General features: G+C 51.7%; 1 protein-coding gene across 5 annotated transcripts in view; it reads right to left on the reverse strand.

The window, feature by feature from the left end:
- The window catches only part of MTMR1 (myotubularin related protein 1), a 54,777-nt gene that overhangs the window by 10,486 nt on the left and 25,819 nt on the right, over nucleotides 1-18,472 (reverse strand). For all 5 annotated transcript variants that reach the window (XM_032845288.1, XM_032845283.1, XM_032845286.1 and 2 more), the window contains 7 exons: nucleotides 17,794-17,895; nucleotides 17,403-17,486; nucleotides 16,219-16,368; nucleotides 15,158-15,346; nucleotides 7,682-7,867; nucleotides 7,085-7,291; nucleotides 2,808-2,900 (listed from right to left, as the gene is read on the reverse strand). In XM_032845288.1, the coding sequence (XP_032701179.1) occupies nucleotides 2,808-2,900; nucleotides 7,085-7,291; nucleotides 7,682-7,867; nucleotides 15,158-15,346; nucleotides 16,219-16,368; nucleotides 17,403-17,486; nucleotides 17,794-17,895 (1,011 nt within the window). The remainder of the gene's footprint in view (nucleotides 1-2,807; nucleotides 2,901-7,084; nucleotides 7,292-7,681; nucleotides 7,868-15,157; nucleotides 15,347-16,218; nucleotides 16,369-17,402; nucleotides 17,487-17,793; nucleotides 17,896-18,472) is intronic.

The raw sequence follows: 18,472 nt of genomic DNA on the forward strand, positions 1-18,472 counted from the left end.
TACGAATAGAAGATTAAGTCTTGTGATTCGCAATTTCTTTTGGCCTCTTCTCCTGGAAACTATACCATCTGCCTAAAAAGTATGCGCTCAAAAACTCTAGAAATCCACAATGAAATTCTGCATGTCTTGAGGAACAAAAATATGAAAAACTATTAAACCTACTCAAAAGGGCAGAGTCTATTAAACTACAGTTATTGTAGAATGTTTGAGACTCTTTTCTGAAGAGCCGCTCAATTCCTTTCCCTTAGATCCTTGTCTATCAATTTGTGCTCACAGCCTAGTTCACGTTATCCTGAGATTTCGAACGATTTAATGTGGATTTAGCTTACTTGATTTAGCAGTAGGCAACCTCCAAATAAATTAATCTCATTACATTAATGCATCTTTCCTAACAAGCCACATGTCGCATCCACTTGTAACTTAACTGATAGACTGAGCGGTGCTCTTTCTGCCTCTATTGCATTAACCATGTTGTTTTAAGAGACGTTAATTATACACGTTTCATGGACAGGAGCTGAGAGGCATCTGAAATCTAATCTAAACCCCTTGTCTTTTTTTCCCCTTAAAATCCAATAACCAGCACAAAAATGATCTAGATTAAACATGAAAATAGGGACAAAACAGTATGAGGAATGGAAGGCAGTTTGCGGATACTACACGTGCGCACGCATGCACTTGGCATTTGTGAGGAAGGAGATACTTCACATCAACAAAAGTAGTGCTTATCCCCTCAGAAGCATCATTTTTTGTGTGTGTTCAACCTTGTTACATAATTTTTCTTAAATGCATTTTATACTTTTTTGTTTTAACCTGAATGTAACCATCATTTAATTTTGTTGTTGGCTCAGTTAATACAAACAGCAAGAAGTTCACAGTGCTACATAACAGTATGACCCCTGGCCAGCCTCCGTGCTTTCTGAGTGTGTGTTCACTACCAACCGTCACTCATCCCACCGGTGCCCACCTCTGAAATGCCCCTCCACCCCCACCAGCCCTCCAACTGGCTGCTCTGAATCACGTGTGACCTGGTGCCTGGAAAACATGAGAGCCCCACCAGTCTGGGGAAGCTGGGCCTAAAAGTAAGAGGAAGGTCTAAGTGCCAAGGACTCTGGGAGGTCTCCGCTAGCTGATCAGAACTCAACCCCCCCCCTTTTTTTTCTTATTTCTGAAAGCATGCCTGTTCTCTCTAGATGCTTGGTACTGAGATCCATGAGGCATGCAGACTCACAAATCAGACTGCGTTTTAGTAATACCCCCACACCCAGTGCCACCCTCCCTCCAGTGTCAGCAGCTCTGGGCAGGCCTGAGAATTTTCATCTCTACGTGCCCAGGGGAAACTGAGGCTACCGGCCCCGGGACTGCGGCTGGATGGAGCCTGTCGTCTGAAGGCTGGTCTTCTGCCTCACTGGCACCTCAGAACGCACATGGGGAATGTTCCAGAATGACATACATCCGGACTTCTCCCTCAGCCCACAGGAGGAAGGGTGTGCAAGGAAGGGGGCCCAAGCATGTGCACCTTTAAAAGTTTCCAGGCGCTGACAGTGTGTCCACAGGTACACAGTGAGGCGGGGGTCCCTCAGATGGCTCCTGAGCAGTTGCTGCTGGAAGGGGTCTGGGCCGAGAGGCAGTGGAGCAGCAGTGCACCGTAAGTGGGCTCAGCCTCTCTCCTGCCCACTACCAGCCCCCCACCACTAAGGGTGGTGCACGGTGAGGGATTTCACAGATAGTCGTACCTCCGACTTCCTGGGCTTAGAAAGCAGAGATCCTTTGAAAAGATCCTGGGGTGATGGTAATAATGTGGTCAGGAGGCTGTCGTGAGTACCATGGCTGCTGATGGAGTCACTAGAGGTGGCCAGCAGTCTTTCCAGCTGGACCTCTTCCCGTGACTAAGGCAGCCACGGCCAGACCTCCAGGCCAGTAGGAAGGAGAGCACCCAGGCCATGGCTCTCCACCCTCTGACTCTCTCCCTGTGCAGGCTCTGGGGAGACTACCTGTTTTCTATTCTCTCCGTCTAGGTCTCCATGTGTCTGTCTCTCTCTGTGTCTGTGTGTGTGTCTCTGTGTGTCTCTCTGTCTCATTCTCTCCATCCTACCTCTCCGTATGCCAATCTGTCCCTGCCGCTCTGTCTGGCACTCTGGCTTGATCTCCTATCCTGAGGATAAGACCCCAAACTTGGGCTCAGGTGTTAGAGACCGGGGAATAAACAGCATAGGCCTCAGGGCCTGCTTTAAACTGAAGCCGTGGGGGCCCAATACACTTAGGGAAGGGGGATCCCTGTGTGGCCCCCTTGCATACTGGGGCCCTGTGCACTGGGGTTGGAAACTAAGCGCCAGTAACTTCCTACCTACCTCTGCTTCCCGGACATTCCCTGCCCTCGGCGGCACTGCCACGGGGCCATGGGGGCCCAGGCCAGGCATGCAGACTCCTGGGTTCCCAGGGCCGCATCCCCTCCCCTGCTGTCAGTCCTGTCACATCCCTGTTTCACACACTTGGCCTGCTCAGCAGGGGACCGTGCCTCTTCACCCAGACAGAAAGGGACACGAGCGACAGAACGGCAGAAGCAAGGCCTTGGTCGGCAGAGCTGGTGGACAGAAGACTGATAAAAGCATTTGCACGAGAACAGGAACTTTTGGTGAGAAATGATAGTCTCTAATTTTCTGCTTATACTTCTAAGTGAATTAGAATCAAACCGAGTTAAATAACAGAAGGGTCCCCTTTTGACACACATACACGTGTTCACTTTGAATGAACATGAATATTTATCTAATCTTCAATTTTAAGTCAGAAATATACTTGAAATTTCTTACCTGTCTTGTCATTTGCCAAACACAATCAATGAACTGAAGAAATATAGGGGATCGGTCAGCATCTGCATGGTTGTCGTTGCCGTGGCCCACTCTCTGAGAACAAACGAGAGGTTAAACATGTGAACGCATGCCACAGTTCTCTCAAAAGTCACTTAAAATCACCTAGTGGCAAGCATTAGGTGTTATCTGTATGTCCCAAGACTTAACAGGAAACACAACTTCAGTGTACTGTACTGTTATGGGTTGACTTTTATAATTTCACTTTAAAATAGTGGAGATCAAGAAGTTATAAGCAAGTGGCCAGTAAATGTTTCAGTCCCAATGCTAGGGTCAGGCCGGGCCACAGTGCCAAGTGCACAGTGTCAATGTGGGACTACCGACTAGCGGCTCAGGAAGCACATTACGATGGCCATTTCCTCCACAGGTGGAAAAATAGGTCTTCCCACTTTTCCGAAATGTCAGGAAGTCTGAGAATCAAATAATAATCTATACATTTTAACCAATTCTACAGGACTCAGAGAGCCCCACAAATCCCACACTTGAAATGGTAAGGGGGAGTCCTTGCTCAAGGCAGCCCAGGTCTGAGACATACTTGATAACCAACAGTGCATTTCACACGTTTCAGTGTTGTAGAGCTACTTATGGATTCCTGATAAAAGAACTTCAAAAACAAACACGACAAAACATTGGAAATGTCAAGTTAAAAGACAGTTCGAGAGTAAACATTCGAAGAGAAGGCTCAAATACTCTGGTGACGAAGCAAAAGGACGAGAAGGAAACATTCCAAAGATATAATGCAACTACTACATAGAAAGCACGAGAAGTACTGGGTCTAGGAAACTGCCAGCGGGAGAGACATAGAAAGGAGGAAATCCAGGCCTCACAGTTACAGTAGTTGGGTCTTACTGGTTTTCAATTGTGGTGAAACATACAGAACGTCAAATGGGCCACCTTAACCAGTTTGTGCACACAGCTCAGTGGGATCAAGTACGCTCAGTGCTGGGAGCCAACCCCACCGTCCATCTTTCCAATCTGAAACTCTTCCCCGCTAACTCCATGTCTCCCCACCCTGCCGCCACCAGTGTACTTTCTGTCCCTGTGCATGTGACTGCTCTTGGTCCCTCTTATAAGTGGACTCCTACAGTATCTGTCTTCTTGTGACTGGCTTCTTTCACTCAGCAGAAGGTCCTCAAGGTTCATCTGTATTGTAGAATGTGTCAGAAATTCCTTCCTTCTTTGAGCTGAGTGACATGTCCATTGTATGGACAGACCACATTCTGTGTACGCGTTCATCTGTCGATGGACACCGGGGCTGCTCCTACCTCTGGGCTCCTGTGAACCACACTGCTTGTACGCGTGGGTGTGCAAGTATCTGAGTCTGTTTTCGCTTCTTTTGGGTGCATCCCCAGAAGCAGAATCCCCGGGTCACAGGGCGGCTCTATTTTTAATGGTTTGAGGAACTGCCCTACTGTTTTCTACAGCAGCTGCAGAAGTGGCCTTATCTCTGCACTTCCCCTTTACAAGATAATCTGTAGAACCTGCTCTTCAGTGTTTAAGGCACCTTGGGAATGGTTTTGCACGGCCGCTAGCAATTTAAGATTCATTCTTTTAACAGCCGCTCACTGAATTCCTCTGGTGTATGCAAGGCATCTTGCCTGGCCCTTGGGAGTTTGGGGACATGTGGTGCTGTCCCACAGAGGCCATACTCTTGGCTACACACCTGAGGCACCAAGACAAACGAGACACAGTACCTATGCTGAATAAATAATTCACTTGCAGTGTGGTCGTGGGAGAAAGACCTGTAAACAACAACGGCACTGAAACGTGCCCAGGGCTTCCAAGTCTGGAATGGGTATGGCGGGGCCGCAAACGAACAAGAGCCAACCATGGATGGGGCAGAGGGAGCAGGGAAGGCAAACCCCGCGGGCCACAGTCATGGAGGAGGTCTCATTTCAGATAAACCTTCACCGACAGAGGGAGATACCTGCTTCCTGGCTGGCCAGGGGTGCACTGTAGTAGAAGAAGAGGGAACATGGTAGGGGTACCAACAGCACCAGAGGCAGCTGGGCATGAGGCAAGGGGAGGGAGGCGAGACAAGGCTGAAAAGGTGGACGAGTCCAGATGACCGAGGGCTTCAAATGTTGAGCTGAGGAGTTTGCCCACAACCGCATGGGCCACAGGAAAGCTCGGAGAGTTCTGCGCAGCATGAGATCTGCTTCTTGGAACGCCCCGTGTGGCTGCAGTGAGGACAATGGATTGGAAGGGGACAGGTGACAAAGAAACTAGTTAGGAGGCTGCCATCACAGCCCCAAGGGAGATGGGCAGGCCGGAATGAAGGGGCATCAGTGGCACCGAGACGGATTTGAACGCGTTTAAAGACATGGGACCAGTCGAGATCACTACGGTGTTACGCACAGAGAAGAGGAGCGATCTGCCGACTGAGCCCTGGAGCACCCCAACACGAAGAGGTCGGGGAGAGAGGGAGGACTAGAAGATAGGAGGAAATTCAAAAGGCTGTGCAGACCTAGAAGCCAAGGGAAGAAAGTTTCCAGAAATAGGGAAGAAGCAACAGCATTAAGTGCTCAGGCCCCCCTCCTCACTGAGCCTAGCCTTTCCTCAGGGTCCAGGCGCAAGCGCCTGACATGGACAGACTCCCCTCCGCCGCACAACGCTCCACCTCCGGGAAGGACATCGAGGTGCAGGGGTGGCTCGGACAACGGCCCCTGAAGGGCAAGTGGCTCACAGGCTCTCCTCACGGCCGATGTACTCGGGACCCCCATGGCGGGAGCCACGGAAGCACCCCCACAGCCACGGCCCATCCTCCTGCTCTGAGCAGGTCTGAATGAGGCTTCAGGCATATTCCGGTGCCGCGCACGGTTAAGACGAAGCCCCAGTGGCTCAATGACTGGGGAAGAGCCGGAACGAACAGTCACTCAGTGGTGACCCAGTGACCCCACTGCTACGGGTGTCCCCAGTGGGACAGCGGCCGTCACAGTCTGAACTGCCCCAATCCCTACGCTGGAGCCCTGACCCCCAGGGCCTCGGAATGGGACTACATTCGGAGATGGGGTCTATGAGAGGTGATCAGAAGGAAGATGGGAGGCTGGGCCCTGCGCCAGCCTGACCGGTATCCTCTCAAGGAGAAGAAATTCGAACGCGAGAGGCACCAACGAGGTGCACCCAGAGGAAAGACCATATGAGCACAGGGGAGAGGGCGGCCATGCACGAGCCAAGAAGACACGATTCAGGACAGACCAACCCTGCCAGCACGTGGATCTTGGACATCCAGGCTCCAGAACTGGGAGACTATATATTGTTACTGGCTAGGCTCCTCGGTTTGCGGTAGTCCGCGTGGCAAAAACTGGTATGCCAACGTTTGCAGCAGCGTTAGTCACAAGAGCCAACTGGTGGGAATCATCCAAGTGTCCACCAACAGGAATGGATAAGCAAAGGGAATACGGGTCAGGTATGAAAAGGAACTAAGTTTTTATATACGCTATGTAATGGATAAACCTTAAAAACTGTGTTTAGAGAAATAAGCCAGTCACAGAAAGACGAATGCTATGATTCCATTTACAGGAGGCACCTAGAACAGGCAACTTGCGAAAGACAGAAAGCAGGTTAGTGACTGTCAGGGGCTGGAGGAGGGGGAGATGAGGAAGGACTACTTAATGGATACAGGGTTTCCTTTTGGGGGGCAGAGAAATGTTCTGGAACTAGACAGAACTGGTGCCAGTACAACACTGTGAATGCACTAAATGTCACCGAACTATATGCCTTAAGATGGTTAATTCTGGAGATGCCTGGGTGGCTCAGTTGGTTAAGCAGCTGCCTTTGGCTCAGGTCATGATCCCAGCGTCCTGGTATCGAGTCCCACATCGGGCTCCTTGCTTGGCAGGGAGCCTGCTTCTCCCTCTGCCTCTGCCTGCCACTCTGTCTGCCTGTGCTCGCTCTCGCTTCTCTCTCTATGGCAAATAAATAAATAAAAATCTTTAAGAAAAAAGATGGTTAATTCTGTTATATGAATTTTACCTTATTTATTTAAAAAAGAAAGATACATACACTAAAAAAAAATTAAAAAAAAAAAATGAAGAGTGCCCTACCAAAAACATACCATGCTGAGGTCCACGGAATTCTATTATGGTGATTCAGGTCTGACACAGAGCAGAAAGCGCGTGCGCACGCGCGCGCGCGCGTGTGTGTGTGCTGTATGTGACACACACAGGCATAGGCTAGAACAAAACAAGTCAGGAATTCACCTCACGGTCTCAGCTTACCAGCGCAAACCTATGTCCGAAGCTTATCCACTCCTTTTCTATGAGCGCCTCGAAGCCTTTAATGGTGCGGTAGTAACTGTCCAACATCAGCATCGCCAGAGACGTCAGCTGGGCGGTCCGGTCCCAGCCATCGCTGCAGTGCACCACCACCGACGTTTTCCCAGACTCTATCTTATCGGCGATCCTTACTGCCCCAGCAAGAAGCATCTTCGGGAAAGAAGGCATGTTAGAGCAGGCAACGTTTAATTTCTAGGACAGCAAAAACAGTTCTGCGGAGAATGTTAGAAGTTCAGGTCAATAAACCAAACAATGCAATCCAGTGAGGCGACTCGGAGACATCAGCGCTGGGGGCGGGGACACCTTACACCAAGGAAAATGACGGCGCCAAGTGCACTCGCTTACTACAGGGCCACAAAGTACGTTCCAAACCGGACTGAGGCAAGCAGTATCCCTCGACAGAGACCACAGTCTGAATGCTGCCTACAATGCAAAGATGCACTTCTGCACAGTGTTGGGAAACCGCACGGATGCACAGATCTACGGCAGGTGCGTGGGATATCTGCACCAGGAAGCATGCCGAGGACCAGCCCTCCTCACCCTTATATACTCCAGCCAGTGCGTCCCGTCCACGCTGGAGAGCCACCGTGCCTCATCAATGGAAGGGTACACGACCTCCTTCAGTTTGCGCAGGGACTCTCTCATCACGTGGATGTTGTGGATCTCCAAGAACACGAGCTCTGCGTTGGGGTAAGCGCTTTCACTTTCGTACCCTCCACCCTTGGCCTGTGAGAAACAAAACACATAAAGCTCTGTGTCTGAGTTCACACTTCCACTGTTTCTGGTGTTATCAGAAGGAGACTGTTAAGGACGCAACAGGCCCTTCCGTGTAAAATAACCCTCCTAACCCTTGGAGGACTCGCCCCCAGCTCCTGCCACAAAGCACCACACAGTAAGCAGCTTAAAACAACAGAAATGTCCCCTCAGAGTTCTGCAGCCAAAATCAGGGTACTGGCAGGGCCGTGCTCCCTCAGAAGTCTCTTGGGGAGGACTCGTCTTTGCTTCTTCAAGCTTCTGGTAGCCCCCAAGTGGTCCTGGTTTACAGACACATCACTCAGATCTCTGCCTCATCATCCCATGGCCTTCACCTCATGTCTGCCTCTTCTCTCCTTCTAAGGACCTGAGTCAGACTAGATGACAGCCCATCCTAATTCAATAGGACCTCATTGTAACTGGATTACATCTATAAAGACCTCATTTCAAAATGAGGCCACAGTTCACTCACCTACCAGGAGTTAGGTCTTCAGCATAGTTATTTATGGAGACACAATTCAACCCCTAACAATTCTCCAGCACTCATCATCAGGTTTTGAACCTTTAACAACTGGACCTTACTCAAGGCAAGTTAGATTTTTAAAGGTTCTGCTAGTGCCATCTGTCTGAACAGAAACAGTTGTACTGCCACAAAAATTTCTGTATAATAAACTATCTGTAAATCCCAAACAAGGAGGTTTAAGCAATTTCAGTAAAATAAAATGCAAATGAAAAGACCACAGCAGCATGATTTGCCATAGCCAGAAAGTGGAAGGAACCCACTTGCCCAGCAGTGGACGAGTGGACAAACAAAACGTGCTCTCTCCACACAGTGGAACATTCTGCAAAGGAAGTGACTGCTGGGACGCGCTGCCATAGGAGTGAATCTCAGACACATCACACTGAGGGAGAGAATCCAGGCCCCAGAGACTATGTTGTATGATTCCATTGCATGAAAGGCCAGAACCAGGAAATTACAGACAGAAAGTAAATTAGTGGTTGGTGGGAGCTAGAGGGGGAGGGGCGAGAACGGGCAGCAGCTGCCAGTGGGCATAGGGTTTCTATTTGGGGCCATGAAAGCATTCTGGAGTTAGAGGGGGTTGCTGCACAACATTGTGAATATACCAGAAGTCACCCACTCGTAAACTTTGGGACAGATAACATAGACAGATTAATGTCATATGAATTTTATCTCCAAAAACATAATAAATGTATCTGTGAACCCAAAGACCACATCCTTCATTCTGTCTCCAACCGCTTAGCACGTGGATATTAATGCTCAGCCCTGAGCTAAATACTGGGGTGACAAGTGGAGACCCTGGTCCTCAAGGCACTCCCAGTCTGGTGGGGTAGACGGGTAAGGAGAGGGACATGTGCAGCGCGGGGTGAGGGAGGCAAGTCCTCTGCTGGAGAGCACAGGGTACACTGGGGGCACATGGCCAGGCCTGGGAGGCTGCCAGAGGGACAGAACAGACGTCCGCGTGAGAAGAGAACGCCCGTCAGGAAAGCTCTGCCGTGGGGAGGAAGGTCAAGAACACAGGGCAGAGGGGCCATGGTGTGTAGCTTCCCAGACACGGGCAAGGACGCGGCTCGATGAGAGGCAGGCGAGCAGCTGAGCCGAGGAGAGGCGGCCAGATGGTGGCCCAGGGCTGGATGTGCAGGTGCAGGGAGGGGTCAGAGCACAGACGAGTGTGGCGACGGCGCCATCGGACTTGCGCTGCGGCATCACCACGGCTGTGCTGGGCGGAAGGGCCTGGAGGAGGGTGCAACCTCCCGCAGGGAGACCAGCTCAGAGACGGGCACTCATCTGGCTGAGAGAATCGTGGTAGAGGCAGCAGGACAGACAGACAGACTGGAGCTATTTAAGGGGCAACACTCGGTGGCTGAGTGTGGCAACGGAAGTAGGTAGCACAGTGACACCCAGGATTCCAGGCCAGGCCAGGCACCCCAAGAGGCAGCGGTATCCTTTGCTGAGATACAGATGCTCGCAGAGGGAACAGAGGACTCCGCTTTCGCCATAGTGAGCGCAAGGTGCCTGGGAGGAATGTAAGCGCGGAGGTCTGCCCGCAGCGGGTCAGGAGCTCAGAGCCAGGTCTGGGCCGTGGCTACCAAGACAAAGTCACTGGCCTCTGGAGGAAATCGGACCACAGAGGTCGGGCATATCATGCTCAAGGTCGGCAGGCGAGCCAGGAGAGAAGCGGAGGCCGGAAGCCTGGAAAAGGCCAACATGTAAGACACAGAAAGCAAAGGAGACTGAGAAGAGCCGCCAGAGAAGAGAGGAAAAAGAAAAAAAGGAAAAGGCTTTTTGAAAAGGAAAGAGTACCGAACTACCTGAAGCTTGGGAAGTCAAAGAAAAGAACTGAAGAACACAGCTGTACTCCGGGCCAGCAAGCACGGGGCAGCCGCGTGGGCCAGGCGGGCCTTGCAGGCGCGCAGACCCAGTGAGTGGGGGGGCGCTCCCAGAGGCCCATCGGGAAGGGGCAGGACAACGACGGGGCCAGCTGGACAGGAGCGGTGACCATGGCTGGAGGGGGCGCTTGCTTATGGCCGGACAGGAGGGTTACAGACAGCGGCACGAGGTGGCTTCCAGGTCTGGCGGCCGAGGGTTGCTCTGTCCTCTGCGCAGACAGGCAAGGTCAGGGCCCACGATGGAGGGGTTGGGGCAGGCTCGCACATTAGAAAAAAGTCATAAAGGGGCCCGAGTGGCCTCTGGGAGCCTGGGGCTGGGGAGGAGGGACTTGCAAGCACCGCTGAGGGCCCAGCTGAGGCTGGAGAATTCCAGCACGAGTCCGGAGTGGCTCCAGCCCACGTGCTGCGAGCCCTCCATCCTCCGGAAACGTTCAGCAGCTCGGGGCGCTGAGGAGGCAGGAGAACGGAACTGAGCCGCGCTGTCGGCTGGGGGGCATCAGGCAGGACGGTGGCAGGAGGCTAGGACCGGCAGGAGCACAGGGAGCCGTGGGTGGGGGTGCCTGGGGCCCGGGCCCCCGAGCACAGAGGACAGGCCATGGGCCGAGAACCCAGGCTACATCTAGAACTCAGCCGGGAAGTAGTTCTGGGGAGGAGTGGGCTGCGTGCGGCTGAGAGCCCCGTCACCTGCACCCAGCGGCGGGGGCGACGCAGGAGGGAACGTCCGCAAGTGGCCAGTGTGACCGGCAGGCGAACGGGCAGTGGGTGTACTTGAACTCCGGCTTTACTTCGGGTCGCCCCATGGAATTCTAGGACACGCTTCCACGTCAGTGAAACTGCAACACGCAGTTTTCCGCTCTCTCACCTGGGAACTCCCAAGGGCCAGAGGTACCAAGGGGCAGGACAGGATCTCCACGCTCTCCGAATCCAAAGTGCACACACCTCTCCTGTAGGGACTGCACATTTTCGTCCCCACAAAATTCACGTGTCAAAGACCTAATCCTCAAAAAGATGATGTCAGAAGCTGCGGCCTTTCGGCAGGGAGGTCAGGAGGGTGGAGCCCTCGTGATGGCATCAGCACCCTTCTAAGAAGAGAGAGAAGACAGCGGCCTCCTGCTCTCGGCAGTGTGAAGACACAGTAAGAAGATGGCTAGCCACAAGCCAGACACAGGATCTGCTGTGACCCTGACCTTGGGCTTCCCATCATCCAGAGCTGTGAGAAATAAAAGTCTGTTGTTCACAGGCCACTCTGATACTGATACTGATTCTTTGTTGGAGCAGCTCGACTAAGACACCTCTCCCACCCAGTTCTCCCGTGAGACACTCCTCCTCGCCTGGCATCAAGGACCCCTCCCCCTCTTCGGGATCTACTGCCACCACGCACCCCTTCCTTCAGTGGGTTCCTTTCCTGCCTTCCACAGATGGCTTACACGACTTGGACTCCTTTGGAGGCCTTGCCCCTGCCCGTCCCCGACCTGCAACCACCACCCAGCATGCCACTGGGCTCCATCTCAGCCAACAACCCGAACTTTCTCTGAGCTCCAGAGCCTTAGCTCCCCAACTCAGGCCACCTTCCCTCGGTCTGCATCTCTCCATGGCCTTCTTCTGAGGACCCCAGTCATGGGACTGAGGGCCCACCCTACTCCAGGATGACCGCCTCTTCACTGATTACATCTGCAAAGGCCCTATTCCCGAACAAGGTCATCTTCTGAGGTTCCAGATGGACATGAATTTCTGGGAAACACTATGCAACCCACTACAATGGCCAATATACAAAAATCAGTCAGTGAAATGCACCACATTAGCGGAATGAAGGAAAAAAGAAACACATGAACATCTCAACTGATACAGAAAAGGCCTTCAAAAATCTAATGCCCTTCCATGATAAAACCACTCAAAAAACCAACAACAGAAAGGAATTTCCTTAGCCTGACAAGGGCATGTATGAAGAGCCCACAGCTAATACACCCAGTGATGAAGAACTACAAGCTTCCCCTCAAACTGGGAACAGGACAAGGATGACTGCTTCCCCTGCTTCTGTTCAACATGGTACTAGAGGTTTCTGACAGGAAATTAGCCAAGGGGAAGAAGTAAAAGGCATCCAGATTGGAAAGGAAGAAGTAAAGGGTCTCCAGTTGCAGACGAGGTGTCACATATAGACCTAACAGGGAAAAACACCCCTGCCTGGCTCCTAGACACGACAGCACGACGGACGTGCAGTTCGGTGTCCTGCTTCTGCCTCCTTCACATGCGAGCACGCGCAGAGCCGCCCCTGCGGTGGGATGTCCGGCTGCGGCTCTTCTCACGCATCTTCCTTCTCTGGGACAGTGCCGTGGTGGTGACAGGAAGTACGCAGAGAAGCAGAAGGACTCCCGGGGTTAAGGACCCACCAGCTGGGAGCATGGGGAGCTAAGTGAGAGGGATGCCCCGTGGCAGGCTGAAAAACAGCGCCCCATCCCAAGAGACCTACAGCAGATCTTGGTGACTGTGAATGTGACCTTTTTAGGAAAAAGGGTCTTTGCAGAGGTCATCAAGTCAAGGATCTTGAGATGAACAGACCAACCTGCATTACGTCGGGCAAGCCCCGAATGCCGTCACGGGCATCCTTAGAAGAGAGGAGGGAAGACACCCATGCGTAGAGGAGAAGGCCACGGGAAGGCAGAGGGGGAGACCCGCACGCGCGGCTCTGCACACACAGCGGCCAGCAGGAGCTAGGAGGGGCGAGGAACAGAGTCTCCCCTGAAGCCTGTGGAGGGAGCACAACCCGGGCCGAGTTCAGACTTCTGGCCTCCTGAACTGTGAGACAATAAATACGTGTTGTTTTAAGCCACCTAGTTTGTGGGAATTTATACAGGGCCTCAGGAAACTCCTATCCTGCCCATGTCCTCCCCGTCTCTGTAACTGGCACCACCAGTCACTGCCCCGGCCAGACCACCTGGGTGGTGAGCTTACGAGCATCATGTGCCGTGGCCATGACACCCACTCTTCTCAGGTGTCACCTCTCTACGCCGCACGCTGCTACCACCCATCTTACAGAAGAGGCACCTGAGGCTCACGGAGAGGTCAGTAACCTGCTCAGGTGCGGCAGAGCAGCAAGGACAGAGCCTGGAGGAAAACCCAAGCGAGACTTGTTATGAAGCCTACGGTTCTCGATGCCCTGCCTTGCGGGCCAGATTGGATACATGGAGGTCACTACGTGGGAGAGAGCTGAACAGAGATGTCAACCTGAGCACAGGATGGAAACTTGGCCTCGACTTCCAGAGGGATCAGGGTGAAATGGAAACTCGGGTATCAGACTCACAAGGCAGACAGTGTCTGGAGTCATGGCATCGGGGGAGATGGCCAGGGAGGTGACACAAATTACAAAAGAAGCGCCCAGATGGAGTTCAGGGAGCACCACCATTTGGAGGTTGGGGTGGGGGTAGGAACTAGTGAAGGAGGCAGAGCTGGCCAGGTCAGAGAGAGGGACCCAGGCAGTGAGATGTCATGATGGTCACATGGACAGAGCCATTCATTCTGGGCTCAGGAGCGAGGACATGGACTGTGAACCAAATGCTTTCTCTGGGACAGTATGACCTTCACACCTGCTCTGGGAAGCAGATGTGCTGTCATGGCAATTGTGGTCTAGAGAGATGGAGCCACTGCCCAGGGTCACGGAGCAAGTAAGCGGGCCCCTTCTACTCTCAGAGCACGCGCTGTGTTCCCCCATGCCACATTGGGTGGCCACGTGGCAGATTGCGTGACTGCTGCTTCGTGTGTCCCTCCCCAGAGACATGACACACAGCAAGTACCCAGGGAGCGAGGGGAAATGGCGTGGCTGGTGGCTTGTGCACTCTCTGGAATGGAAGGTGACGGCGTCTCTCAGGAGGGAGACGGGGGCAGCAGGAGGCCGGCTTTACCGGACACTGCACTCAGCGACGGGCTAGTCAGCACGGAAGGGAGAGGCACAAGCTGCCGAGAGCCACAGACGGCGACCGCAGCCCTGAGAGTCTTACCATTCTGGCCCACTGTTGGACGCCCAGGCTCATCCCCTCCTGCTCCGCATCCACGGCCAGCTCTAATGCCACCTCCTCCATGAGGCCTTGCCAGCGCCAGGCCCTCTCCTGGCTCCCCCTGCATGCTGAGCCCACACGTCCCGCAGGAGCGCACCTCACCGTATCTGTCTTGGTATGTCTCCTGGCACCTGCCCCCAGTAGGCGCGCATTACCTGTTTGTGACCCAAGTGTCATTTTACCAGTAAGCATGAGGTGGGAAGGGCTGCCACCACCTTCCTGATCTGTGAATGACTCACAGAGAGGGCCAGGTCCTCCGACTGCCAGATGCACGCCTGCAGGAACGCACTGTTGGAAAGGATTTTCCGACGTGGAGAGTGGGTGCTGGAGGCATGGCCTCTTCGCCGGGGCCCCGTGTGAAGGGCCCCGTCCCCCTCGGCAGGCGGGGCTCGAATGGGAGGTGTCCGCAGAGGACACTCCTGCAAGCGATGCAGGGCAACTCTGCACGCGAGCCCGCTTTTGCACAGAGCTTCAGACCGGACAGGAATTCATCAAGGAATCACCCCAGGTCTCAAGTTAAAGGGACTTCCAAGGGCCTCACGATCATTTCAGTAAAAGTCTTACTCGATTCTTTAGGGGCTAATTCTCTCTGGGTCTTTGCTGAATCAATTCGGCAAACAGGATGGCGCAGAAGCAATAAGAGAGACGCCGCGCACGGCCGCACGGGCCATGGGCCGGCGAGGCACCGCCGGAGGCTGCTCAGAGACACCCCCTTCCGGAGGGAGCAATCCCCGGTCTGCGTGACAACTCACGGCCAGCGCGTGACAGGAGAGCCGCCGCTTCCGTAGCGTTACTGAGAACGTACCTTGTTCGTGTCGGCGACGCTGTTCTGCCGGGCATCGAAGATGATAAGCTTGTGGGACTGCGCGTTGGCGTCCATGATCGTTTGCAAGTATTTTTCGTCTTCTTTGCAGCGTCTGTCGTTGGGACCCACCAGTGGCTGGCTGCAACGGGTAATCGTTGCCTGACTTTCTGGATGGATCCACGACAAAACCTAGCGTTTGTAAGCAACAAACATTAGTACGGCTCCTAAAATGCCGTGCCCTGATTCCAGGCAGTAAAAATAAGCTGTCTTTCCAAGCACGGCTTCATCTGCACTCGCTCCTCCAAGGCGACGGCTGAGACCAATCGCCGCACGACGGAGGCTCTGGAACACTGTGCGGCGTCAGGCGGGAAGAATTCTGACTAGGTCAGCTCCAAGAATCCCCTCCCACCTCTCAAATTCTATGACTCAAAGGAAAACAGAAACTAAGTCAAAGTCGACTAATGTCTAGCCCCGCTTCTATTTGAATGACTCGTTCTGTCTCCTCATTTAAAAGCATCGTGCATCTCCCCGCTCACATGCGGGGCAGGATGAGGGCAAAGCGAGGACAGGCTCTTATGAGACCGCAAGCCGGGCTCCCAAACCTCCCGGGGTCCTCAGGCAGCTGCAAGACGGGGGGTCCTGCCGGAGCATCCTCTGGGCTCTCCGACGCCCACGGCCCCTGCGCACAGTGGGTGCCACGGGGGGGATGCGCTCGTTCACAGTCCTCAGAGCACGCGTGTGCGGCTGTCCCTCAAGAGAAACACTTGTGCCCCTGCCGGCCGCTACTTGGCTCCGGGTGGTGGCGCCACGTCCCGCTCGGCGTCTGAGCGAGTATCTTGGCTCTAAGACGCCCTGACGAGACCAGCGAAGGGCACCATGAATGCGGCAGCCGCGCGCCCTCTCTTGCTGCTCCCTGGTGGTCCCCGTTGCCTGTGGAGGGTTTTAGGCCTATTTTTCTACTTTCTGTTTTGTTCGCTAGAGTTTTTTCTGTCTTGCTCCTTTCCACATTAGATCTAGTTACAGTCTGGGTTTCTGCCTAAGGGATGATGTTTATCACTTACCGGGACTCTGCCTTTTGCTCGGAAGGCTGCCACTTTTGAAAGGTCATCATCTTTCACACTAGTTGGCACAACAATGACAGCTGGGTAGGTGTCACAGAGCTCATAGTTACTGTTCACTTTCGATATTTTCCAGCTCTCGTTTGGCAAGCCCTGCAGGGTGTTAGAGAAGGGCAGGGGAGCAAACTTTCGCATTTTCAGAAAGTACTAACTGGGAACCACATCCATTTTTTATTTTCTCCTAAAATCCATTCATAATTCGTCATTCACTGCTACTCAAAAGTTTAAATATATGTTTAACAAAACCTATTTCTTACCCATTTTAAAAAATTTAATAGAGCAGAAGACTTTTCAAACGTATTTTAAAATGGTAAATATCACACACTAGAATCCCAATCCTGTACATTTCTTGCTGTGTTTTCTATAAAGAATGAGCACAGTATTGCAATGAGCGTTATTTTTAAAAATTTTTTGTCTTTATTCAAAAGGTAGAAGTAGGATATCTAGAACTTCTTTATTGTATGCTTTTCTTCCACTAGAATTTATAATTTTATTCATAGATTCTTTATTGCTCATTTAATCACCTGTCTTTCTGTTTGTTTGCTTGTTGGTGGGCAGCGAAGCAAGGCTGACTGAGCGATAGCAGAGTGATAGTCCAAAGCTCCCGAGGATGGAGCTTTTGGAGACACAGAAACTTTCTGCAAACATTTACAGAAAGCAATATCAACTGAACATACAGTGGAGACAAAGATCAAATGTCATGAAAACAGTATCTTATTGGAATGTCTTGAACCTGACAATGCACTGAAGACTTTCTAGGCACAGGAACACCACACCAGGCTGATGTAGTCTTCCCATACACTTAATCTAATTCAGGCCATTGCTTTTGATCCTTACTCATCAACTCATCACCAGAATATCTAATAAAAACCATCTGGTTGATTTGCTTTTTAAACCCTTGTGCTCATACTCCACTTGCCCTCTGGAAAAAGGCTGAGCAGCAACAGCATCAAAGGGCTGGCCTTGGGACAATGGGGCATCGCAGGGTGAAGAACGTACAAGCTACGTAAGTCATGCCTACACACAACTGGTTTCAAACGGTTTCTTCTCTACTATATTTCTATCCTGTCAGAAAAGAGAAAGATGCTCAACCTACTATTTTCGGTTTGATCAGGACCTTACTTTACCTGTCTCTTGTATTCAGATACAGGATCATAAACTTTCCACCCATTCATGGGAAATTTTTCTTTGTAGCTGAATGCAAAGAGTGTCTGGATACAAAACCACAAAATACACATGTTAGTGTTCCTTTGCTACATCATATGCCCAATATTAAAGCTTTTCATTCAGCCATGAGCTAAATATAGTAAGACTTCTATTTAACCTGTATATTTTGAAGCAACAAACTGGCACTTTCCTTAATCATTACAAAGAATGGACAAATTTTAAACATCTTAATACTAGTCACAAAGAGAGAGGAAAGAGATAAAGGAAACCTCTGGAAAAAAGGAATAAACATGACTTTTGCCCCTCCCCCCCACAAAGGCATACAGAAAATGTTTATTTTGGTGTACTTGCCTGCCCATTGGAAAGAGGAAATGCAAGTTTGTTGAGGTTTTCAAATATCCCAAGTTTACTCTGTTCTTCCTGCTTATAAGCAAGTCGCAAGTTCCTCATATCCTATTGAAGAATTAGCAAAACTCATTTATTGAACATTTACTGAGTATCTGTGAGGCAGACATGTTATAAAGAGATAAATGAAATATCTGTATTCATTTCTCATGCTATAGATTGCTTCTACTAACAAAAGACAATTACCAAAAGTACCTCCAACAAGGAAACAGCCATTGAGGAACCTGGAACGAAGGGGACGCGCTAGGGAAGGAACTCGTCAGGTGGAAGCCAGAAGGTTAGTACCGAGAAGATGCGCACTGACTGCTAGCAGTGCGCACAGAAGCAGCTGCGAGCTTTAAGCTGCCCGAAGAGTGGACTGCAGAATGGAACTGCGGCAGAGCTTCTGCTCTGGGCTCACAGCAAGGACTCTGTGTCACGCAGACTGCGTCCCTCAGTACACTCCTTACAGAAATTCAGTGCTGTTTCCCAAAACCAGTTTCTTTTCTTTTCTTTTTTTTTTAAGATTTTATTTATTTGACAGAAGGGGAGACAGCGAAAGAGGGACCACAAGCAGGGGGAGTGGGAGAGGGAGAGGAAGGTTCCCCGCTCCTGCTATCTGACCTTTTTAAACCTGCGCCGCTAG

Source organism: Lontra canadensis, unplaced genomic scaffold (genome assembly GCF_010015895.1).
Source record: "Lontra canadensis isolate GAN:19392208 unplaced genomic scaffold, GSC_riverotter_1.0 scaffold161, whole genome shotgun sequence".
Taxonomy (NCBI): domain Eukaryota; kingdom Metazoa; phylum Chordata; class Mammalia; order Carnivora; family Mustelidae; genus Lontra; species Lontra canadensis.